At 41.8% G+C, this 10,482-nt stretch overlaps 1 protein-coding gene across 1 annotated transcript; it reads right to left on the bottom strand.

The window, feature by feature from the left end:
• Window positions 1-1,355: 1,355 nt before the first annotated feature.
• On the bottom strand, window positions 1,356-7,530 carry LOC130594087 (stromelysin-1-like). The gene is made up of 10 exons (XM_057399779.1): window positions 7,382-7,530; window positions 6,991-7,235; window positions 6,364-6,512; window positions 6,140-6,271; window positions 5,406-5,567; window positions 4,632-4,851; window positions 3,364-3,497; window positions 2,671-2,830; window positions 1,744-1,847; window positions 1,356-1,549 (listed from the first exon to the last, which is right to left on the bottom strand). The coding sequence occupies exons 1-10, from the start codon at window positions 7,484-7,486 to the stop codon at window positions 1,449-1,451; spliced, it is 1,512 nt and encodes a 503-aa protein (XP_057255762.1). The 5' UTR covers window positions 7,487-7,530; the 3' UTR covers window positions 1,356-1,448.
• Between the last annotated feature and the right edge of the window lie 2,952 nt (window positions 7,531-10,482).

The following is a 10,482-nucleotide window of genomic DNA, read 5'->3' as shown; positions in this document are numbered from 1 at the left end:
CATCTCAGCAGCCTGTCTTATGTACTAAAGAGGTACAGGGGGTCTGTGGGTATACACATGGCTTCCTCTGGCTCTGATGGAACGTAAAACTGATATTGGCAGGTGTTTTGACCAGATGTCTGAGGGATCTGCTCTGTGAAGAAGACCAGGAGGAAATCTCACCTCTGCCTAACAGGGTTTGAGATGTGGCAACTGGAAAAATATCTTCATCAGCCATTCCCATCCTTTCTTGCTGCCTTTGCCAATCCTTCCACATGAAGAGGAATAGTGAGGAGCTGACCTCCTTGTAAATCACAGTATCAGAGCAGTGCTGTGAGAGATGGGATTAAATCCTTTCAAAGAGAGGATGGACTTCAGCCAAAGTTTCTTACAGCCCAAGTGGTGTTTAAGTCATTGAGCTATTGCCTTATGAGGGACACCCAGACAAGGTGGATAGAGGAAGGGCACGTGCTTTTGTCTGTGTCTCACCAAATTTCCTCTGGAGGATTTGTAGTAATTACTTGTGTAGTTACATTAAAATCATGGGTTATTTTTCATATCACTTCGGTTTGTTTGCTCTGGGAAGTGATTGTTGTCAGCATTATGTCATCCAGCATTGCAAGCTGGAGGGTCAGCCCTCACTCCGTTCCCAAGCCATATGGTCACAGCTCAGCATGGGTAATCTCCTAACTCCCTGGGACCCCATGACTATATCTCAGTCACTTCCCACTCTGCTTGAATGCTGCCTCCATCCTCAAACTGGACACCTGCTCTTCTCTCTGGTTGCTCATGTCCTGCTGCACTGACTCTGCCCACCACCAGCACCCACAGTGGCTCTGGAACACAGGTCCTCTCAGCCTACGTCCATGTTGCCCATCTATCAGCAGGCACCCAGCCCCATCCCTGCCCTGACCCCTCTGTCCCTGTGCTCTGGGGTCACGGAAGGTGAGGCCATAGCCACCAGTCTCTCCACAGCCCTTCCCACACTGTTGCATAGTATTTTCTCCTACCTCTTCTACCTCTCCTGCATTGCTTCTGAGTGTATTTGTTTCCCTCCTCTCTTGGCATTTCTTATTGCCTGTAGAAACTGCTCATCTGCTTCTGCTTTCATCTAACTTTCCTCCTTCAGACAACAAGCCCTGATAAAAATGGTGGTGGGGTCCTGGCACCGTTCAGGCTTGTGTGTGGTTATATCAGATGCCTTGTCTCCAGCAGGCCGAACCAGACACAAAAACACTGCTGTACTCAAGCAAAACACTTTATTACTCAAAAACAACTTGATGAATAAATAGTTGGAAAACAAAATAAATTAAAACTGTACATTAAGTTTTATATTTTTAAGGTTTTTAAATTAGAATTATCAAAGGCCATCAGACTCAGGTGCACAGTAACAGCTGAACAATATTGTTTATAACCAAGGAATATGGAAAACCATTTCTGGTACAAATACAGCCTTGCACTTGGTATTTCTAGCAATTAAACCAGCTGTTACTTTTCATTATACGGATGAGTTTCTTGTTCTTGAGGTCAACCTCATACTGGTTTGATCCATGGAAAAAGTAGAAATGTCCTAGAATTGGAAGGATAAAATATTGACAAATTAATATTTCCTTTTTGTGTACCCTTTGAGATACATCTGCTATTTTCTTGAGCAATTAAAAAAATATCAGAACAAACATTTCATATATATGTATGTATTTGAAACACACTTTTTTTGCTTTGGTTGGTGATCTTTTGTTTTGAATTACATTTTAATTTATTTACCATTTTTCTGCAGGGCAGCATCAACTCTGTGGCCAATTCCGTGGAAGTCAGCCTGTATTTTTCTTGGATATCCCCTTTCCATTGATTGGGTATTTTCATTGAAACTAAATTTAAAAAATTGCATGAAAACAAGAAAGAAACATGTGATGTTCAATGTCGAAATCAGGTGGATTTTTTACTAAGTAAGGCTACTGTCAGCTGAAAATCCATAACTGTGAGCCTCTGTGATCTCATAGAACTGTATAAATCCTGGCTGTGTGAATATTTATATCTTTAGTGGCCTATGCAAGGCTGTTTTCATAATATCAGAGTAAATAGTTTACTTCCATTCTTTGAGACTGATAATAAGGCTTGACAGGGTTTATACTGACCAATAAAGTTAAATAACTGTTCAGAGTATTTTAATTTTACAACATTCAATCTAGGAGGTGACCCCATGAGAGGAATGTAAACTTCTGGTGTAATAATACTCTTTCAAGATAATACTACAAATTAATATAAGTAACACATCTGCTTAGCTGAGCTGTTTATTAAAAAGTAAATGTTCTATAACTTTCTTGGTAGATTTATTATTTATAAATTTTAGAGAGCACTTCTGGCCCCTTAAAAGCCACTGAATGAATGCATGACATGATGACAGAGTCTACTTACATTGTCTTTTAAAATAAGTTCATGTAATACTGTTTGCTGATGAGTAAACAAAGCTCATATGTTTGTTAATCACAGAATGTAAGAGCAAGTGGATGTTGTTTTTATCATCTCAGGTGTTACAGACTTTGTTGCATTAAAAGACATGAATTTTAGCTTTATACTGGCTGAGAAGGCTGACAACAAAAGGCCATGAAATTAAGTACAAATACTAATACAACTTGGCATTTTTAAAATCTATGTTGATAATCTGCTATACAATAGAGGACTGAGCCTTACCTCCAGTACTTGTTGCCTATAAAGAAATAGGTTTTCTTGTTATTTTGATCATGAACAGCTGCATCAATTTTCCCAATGCTGCTGGGGAAGCCCAGGTTCTGAATAGGCTTGGGGAAGCCTGGCTCTATGCTATAGCCACTGACAGCCCAGTACTGGTCACCTGCAGGAAAATCAGAAAAACTTAGGATTCCTGAGAAGGCTGAGCTCCTTTTCATCAAGGCAGCAGAGTTTTTGTGGAGTAAAAGCCACTAAATAGCATAGATATCCAGCTGAGAACATTACCCTCTGGAGCACACAGAAGTTTGAAAATTTCAGAGCTGTTGGATTTTCCACTTTTCATAGTCATATACTCAATAGTTAGAACTCAACATATTTTCTATCTGTGTCTGGCACCTTTAAAAATGTTTTAAAATAACTGATTGTCTCAGCTGTGACCTTTCTCACTGACAGAAAGAGTGATATATTTTGCAGGGCTGTTGTGAAGCAGCATTAGTTAATGACAGAAACAGCATTTTCAAAATGTAAATGGATTTAAACAAATATTAAGAATATCTTCTATTAGTATTAGCATTAGCATTAGCGTTAGCATTTATGTAATATAACATTACTGCCATTATTATTGCATGGCATTAGCGGTACTACTATAAGCTTATTCATTCATAAAAAGGACTGATGGAAATGTAAGACAAATACCTTTAAAAAATATCACTCGATCCCTCTTGTCAACCTCATAAGCAGCATCAAAGCCAGCTGCCAGTGATGGCCAGAATGAGGAGATGGTGTCGTGCTCAATGCTTGAGAAATACGGACTTTTACGCCAAACATAGCTGATAGAAATGAAAATAGCAGCGTTTCATTGTCTTAGCCCAGAAATGGACTTTAAATCTACTGTTCTGAGTGCTGGAGCCATTCTTCTCTATGAGGCAGAGCTATTTTGGGATACAGTGCTTTACTTTGACTTGCCCTCTCATAGATATTTACCCTTACTGCAGGTTGCTCTGGGGTCACAAAACAGCTGAGGTTAGAAGGGAACTTTGGAAGTCATGTATTCCAATTCTGTGGTCAACCAGAGGTGCCTAGAGCTAGTGGCCCTGTAGATCTCTTTACTGGCACCCTGATGGCTTGCCCAAAACAACATGTACTGTCTGTGGTAGTGTTGACAATTACAGCTTTCTCTTCACCATGTCACATGCAGATAGGCACAGCTGTGTTCTTAATTTCAGGTTGGCTATAAATGGTCACTAAATACTCTTAAGAAACATGTTAAAACCCATTTTAAGGAGGAATTGCTCCTTCCTCCCCTTCCCTGAAAATTATGAAGTTTTAAAGTTACAGTTCTTCATCATGTGTTTTAGAAGGGAAATCAGACCTACATCATCAAAGGAACTTGTTCAGTCAAAACACAGTTACCAACTCAAGAAGTGGGTGAAGTCCTGGTCTGAAATGCTGTTCTCCCTCCCCAGGGTGGATGTGCCCAGCCAACAACCTGCTACAGTGCCCAGTGTAGGAACATGCCCAAAACATGGACACCTCTAGCAGCAGGAGGTCCCTACAGGCAATACTGGACAGTGGTCCAGTGCAAACCCCTAGGTCAGAGTGCCACCAAAAGTCTGACATGTTCCATAGCTCCCTGACCCTCACACAGGATGGTGTGGTAAGGACAGTGCTGCATGCAAAGGAGCTGCAGGCTCAGGAATGACACTGGGATTATTCAGCCTTGCACAATTTTAACAGACATGGGTGATGATGTATGATGGCTTAAAACATTTTACTCACCTGTCAGTAACCATATTACTCACCTAGCCTGGCTGGGCTAGAAAAATTTTGCAAAGCTGCTTTAATACTTTCAGAAAGAAATATCTGCCTTTATTACCAAGGGAAGATAAATTCCTTGAACTGAACATTATGCTTTGCCTTTGTGAATCTCACAAAAATGTGTTGCTAGAAATGAAAGCGCTTACCTGTCTTTGAAGAACAGTATTTCCCCACGGAGAGTGGTGATAGCATCAAAAGTCAAATGAGGGTCACAGTCCTCTGGTCTTGTGGGGGGTTTGGAGGGTGTCATTTCTGTTGGCTCTTCCCGGGGTGACATTTCAGTTGGTGCTTCTGCAGGTATCATTTCAGTTGGTTCTTGTGGGGGAAAAGCTTTAGTTGGAAGTGCAGAAGATTCCCTGGGGGGTCCTTTGGGAAATAAATAAGTGTAGAATTGGAAGGTGAATTAGAGTTTCACGTTGCAGAGCTTCAGGATGTGCCATATGGAGCCAAATGCATAGGTTTCTTAAGGTTAGGACCCATCTAAGAAATTAACACCAGAGAAAGTTCCTGGGCAATTTAATCTGTGATGCTGACTGTTAAAATGGTCTCTAGCATTGTTTTGCCTTGACAAGTTATTAAACTGTATGTGCTCAGGAACTAAGGCAGAGCAAAGACCATTTCCAAAAGGCATGTGACCACCCTTTTGTGGAAGATGAGTTTAATACTACAGACATAGGATAGTATCATTGTAGAAAGGCTCTTTTATCTTTTGGCTCACTGTCATGGATACAGCCCACAGATTCTATTTTGCCGGTGTAGTCTCTTAGCCACAAAGAAATCAAGACATTTGTCCAAAAGTATCAGGAAATTAAACCTCAGTATCCTTGCAGTAGAAATTTCAATACATTTTAGCTGGTCAGTAAAATTCATTAGAAATGTTTACCCATCATGCACCAAAAAATGATGTATATCTTGCTTACCATAGAGGGCCTGAATGCCGTCAATGTCATCCTGAGGAAGCCTGTAGTTCCTTGTATCCGTGGCCATATATATAGGATACATCAAAGCACCAAAGACATTGGAATGACCAAGACCTAGTGAGTGACCCAACTCATGAGCAGCAACAAGAAATAAGTTATACCCTAAAAAAAAAATGCAGCACAAAGAACAAATAAATTCTCCTGCATAATAGTGGGATACAGGTTCCATTCTCTCATGCATGATTTATCGTTCACAATCTTAATGAAACAGCAAAATCTGGTAACTAATTCACAAAGACCAGTAGGATGTAATATCATCCCTGGACATTGCTTGGAAGCCAGAACAATTCACTGTTTTATTTAATTATGTTTACCAACTCAAGATTGTTTTTTCTTTTGCAAAAGTTAAAGTTTTACATAACTTTAAGTAAGAAGAAAAAAAAAAGTGAGATCTCAATATTCCAACTTTTAAAGTCATTACCTGAGAGTGAAAATCTCCTGCCTTACAATGTCATGATTACCTAATGTAGCAGTTTCATGCTAATCTCATTTCCTTCAATGGAGCTCTAATTGCAGTCTGTGCATCAACTTCAGCCCAGGTCGAAATAAATTTCACTGGCATTTTACATCTCCATAAGTACTGGAACTATTACCATGGGTTCTATGACTTTACAATGTCTTCAAGACACGTCATATAATAAAAACCAGACAATGTACTATTTAAGATTACTTACCACTATAAGTAGTAAATTTGGTCCAGTTTTCATCTTCGTCAAAGTGGGCATCTCCTCCTATCCCACTGCCAGGGGGGTAGGCATGAGCCAGAGTTCCTCCTGGACCATCAAAGGAATAGAAGTCACCGTGAACTAAAAATAAAGGGGAAAAAAGGTGATGCTTTTCATCACGTCTGTAAGAAAAAGTGAAAAATGCTTATACACAGGCAAAAGAGTTCCCTTACATCCAGATGCAAAGGATATCATTATATCTGCTTGACCATTGTAGACCCTGGTGAATCTCAAAGGGGTCACACTGCTCCAGAGCTGGAAGGCTTTTTCAATTGCTTCTTCTACATCCTCTTGTAGCATGTCGGGAGTGTAGTTCAAAATCCTGTGAAACAAGGAGGAAGGAATTAAAAGCAACCATATCACATGTGGCTGGGGCACAAAGTATGAAGGTCAAATATTTTAATCAGTGGTTATTATCATTTATGTGTCTCAGATTGTTTGGTTTCAATGATTTGCTTTCATAACAGAGGAAGTTTTCAGTTTTCTTTCATGTCTTTCAGAAACACAAACATGCACTCTCAGTTATAACCCTTATATGCACTGAATATATTATTTAGGAGGCTGTTAACTAACTAATGCAAACTTCTATTTTGGTATTTTCATCACTGTTTGGAAGCCTAAAGCAAAGGATATGAATAGTCCTCACATTCATGGCCATTTCATTCTGAATGGGGCTTTTATATGGAGAAATACAGGAATAAATAATAAAGAACCTGTTGGCATCACTTCTGCCACAAAGCAGAAAGCGTACACAAAACTTTTCAGTGCTGTACAGCCAAACATGCTTTAATGTGTGTTACCGATAAGTCACATCTTCTTTCTTCCACCTAGGGCTCTGTGGGAAGGTGCTGTATGAACGGACATCCGGTATTCCACATCTAGGCTGCTTCATGATGTCCACTGTCTTATGGTTCAGCTCCCCAGTCACCTCTAGCCCAAAGAATGACTGCATTTCTCGGATTTTGTCAGCCATGCGATTGAAGTTCTTTGATTTCAAGAGAGAACTTTTCTCTTCCTTAAAATCATAAAAATTTTCCAGGTATTTCTGATGGGAAGAAAAAGCAACAGCTAAGAACATAAATGTTGCTTTTCAAATGCAGAGAGTTGTTAATAAAATATTCTACAACATTAACACATCACTGTGTTCGTTTTCACAATAAGTTATTTTTAAGTTCTGCCTGTAGTCCTTACCTTAGCAAACTGTGTATCTTCATTTTCCTTTTCTAGACCCACTGGGAAAGCATAAGAACATGCAACATACAGGAACCCAAGCAAAGAAAGGATCTTTGTCTTCATCTTTGCCTTCCTTTCCTATCAGTCCTTGCAAGAAGACCTCTCAATCTCTGCCTTCTGTTCAAGACTCACCAGTGTTTCTCTATTTATATCAATTGTGTGCTTGCTAAAGCCAAAAACTGCATGACTCAGTTTATAACATCCTCTGATCTCCCACAGGAACCCAGAAAACAAATTTGGTTTTAGAAGCAAGTTAACACATGACACTTACCTTGCCTGAAAAACCCTGATTTCGCAATCATATTATTGGACAGTACTTTTTTTTCTTCATTCCTGAACTGGACCAGTTTAGGTCAAAAACCACCTCCAGAAACTGCCCCTCAGTTTTCCCTGTGCAGGACCTCAGTCTGACAGGGATGAACCCCTTCCTTTAGCCCATCTTGTCCCTGATAATTTAGTGACATAGCTGATCATACAAACTCATCTCTTTTCTTGAATCTGCTATCCCAGCATGGCTACAGAACCATCACCTATGCTGCTACCTTGCCCATGTAATCACATATTTATGGCCACATCCCCTTGTTCCCCCACACCACAATGTAAAGGTCTCAGTAGAGCACCCCAGATCATACATCCTGGTCTGCATAGCCTATCATCCAAGGGAATTTTCACAGTTAAAGAAGAAATGGCAGAAATTGCCCTAGAGAACTACAGGCACCTCAGCGGTGTGGAGGTCTTCAGAACTTTTTAATATATGTCTCCGGAGTCAGATGGACGATGATGTGGATATGGAGCTGTATATTCCAAGTTCCCCACTTTAGCAGAAGCTCTATTTGCAGTCACTATGTCCTTTTCTGAATGTGGTGTATTACACTTAATGCAGGGGTTGCAGAACCACTGTCCGTCAGCTGCCTCTTTCTTGCCTATCATTTCTGAGACGTCCACCTTTCGAAACAGAATTGTCCTATGTTGACCTAGTCCCAAATGAAAGTTCAAAAGGAGAAATATGAGCTAAAAATAACCTACTTCTTTTTGAACATGAGAAAAAGCAGGGGAAAAAAAACACTTTTCCAGTGAGAGCAAACATACTGGAAACTTCAAAAAAACAATCCTAGCACCACAGCAGCTGAGCTCTGCATTCTGTAAGGTAGCCTGGGGAAGACGGATAGCCTCCTTCCAAAGGAAACTGGAGTTGAACTGCCCCACTGGACTGGGTCACACTGCATGCCTGACCTAGGTCAGAGCCCAGGTCCCTGAGCCCCTGAGGTAAGTGGCACAGATTTTTATGTCTAAGGCTGCAGTAGGATGATGGTGACTTTGCCAGTAGCTCACTGCTTCTGTAACGGTATGCTTCTGCTCCTCCCATACTGGCCAGCACCCCTGCTGTTTCCCTGTGCCCTTCTGATATCAAATGTGCCCTCAGTGAACTGATTCAGAGGGCTGAAGCTACAGGAAAGTTGCCCAGAAAAATAACCCAAACCCCACTGTCCTGGGTTCAGCGGTAGCAGTCATGTTTCTCCTTCTTGGTAGCTGGTGCAGTGCTGTGTTTTGACTTTCGGCCTGGGAACAGAGCTGATAGCGATGTTTTGGTTTGGCCAAGGACTTTGTGAGTCTCATGCTCTGCCAGGGAGGAGGGGAAGCTGGGAGGAAGCAGAGACAGGACACCTGACCCAAACTGACCAAAGAGGTATTCCATACCACAGCACGTCATGCCCAGGATGTAACTGGGAGTTAGCCGGAAGGGCTGGGAGACTGCAGGGTTGGAGGAGGTATCGGTCGGTGCTTGGTCGGGCTGAGGGGGGCAAGTTATCGGTCAGCTGGTGCTGAGGTGTTGTACTCTCTTCCCTTGTTATTTCCTTTATCATTATTATCATTGGTGGTAGCAGTAGTGATTTGTGTTATACCTTAGTTACTAAACTGTTCTTATCTCAACCCGTGGGAGTTGCATTCTTTTCGATTCTCCTCTCCGTCCCTCTGGGAGTAGGGGGGGGAAAGAAGGGGGGGGTGAGTGAACGAGTTACCTGACTGGGTTTAAACCACGACACCCACCAATGTCAGTTTTTTGCACAGGTTAGCAACTGCACTGGCTCCTTAAGGGGTAAGAAGAGCAGCTGAGCTATTATGAAGGAAGGGTGGGATATTGCAGATAGGAATGGGGATGCAGGAAGGCAGCCAGGAATGACACTAAAACCTCTCTGCTGGTCATGGAACAGCACCCCAAACTTCATTTGTATGGTATGGTGTCTGTATTTCTGCAGTGAAATACAGACACAAAGCAGGACCGTTTTAAATTCTGTGTTTGTATCTCTGCACCTAGCAGCAGCAGTTAGCATATGTCACTTATCCTCTGCTTTCAGTTAAATGTTTTGTAAACACTCTGCTTGCCATGTCCAGGGGATCTGGGGCAAAGCAGTCAGAATGGTGAGATGCAGCACACCAGCTGGCAAACATGTTAGCCGTTCTTAATGTTTAAGGAGCTATTATTTCTGACTGACTTTTGCATGGATGATGATGGGCATGTTACAGCTCCTTCAAAGCTGCTGGCTTCCCCTTCCAGAGTCCATTGCTTTCATTCTTGAGCTGACATTTATGAAGTGGCTGGGGAGTGCTGGGAGGGGGAGCTAGGTCTTGCCTTATGAACGTATTTGGCAGCACGAGTGGGGAAAATTCACAGCTGAGGCAGCCTGCATACTCTGGGATGTATGAGCAAATGTGCTTTTCCCTTGGGGATCTAAGATTTCCCATGGGGATCTAAGAGACGACTTGCCTTCTTGAGCTGACCGCAAAGACATTAACAGCTTTTAGAGTTCAAAATAATATGGGTAGTGAGTCCAAGGTTTAGACTGGCTGGATGGCTGCATGCAAAGAGTTGTGGTCAATGCCTCAGTGTCCAGCTGGAGACCAGTAACGAGTGGTGTCCCTCAGGGACCGGTGTTAGGACTGGTGTTGTTCAACATCTTCGTCGCTGACATGGACAGTGGGATTGAGTGCGCCCTCGGCACGTTTGCCGATGACACCAAGCTGTGTGGTTCGCTTGATACCCTGGAGGGAAGGAATGC

This window comes from Pezoporus wallicus, unplaced genomic scaffold (assembly GCF_028554395.1).
Source record: "Pezoporus wallicus isolate ANWC-B61680 ecotype Strahan unplaced genomic scaffold, APGP_CSIRO_Pwel_v1 scaffold_6446, whole genome shotgun sequence".
Taxonomy (NCBI): Eukaryota; Metazoa; Chordata; class Aves; order Psittaciformes; family Psittacidae; genus Pezoporus; species Pezoporus wallicus.
The sequence above is the reverse complement of the archived record's forward strand: the minus strand, read 5'-3'. Positions and strand labels throughout refer to the sequence as shown.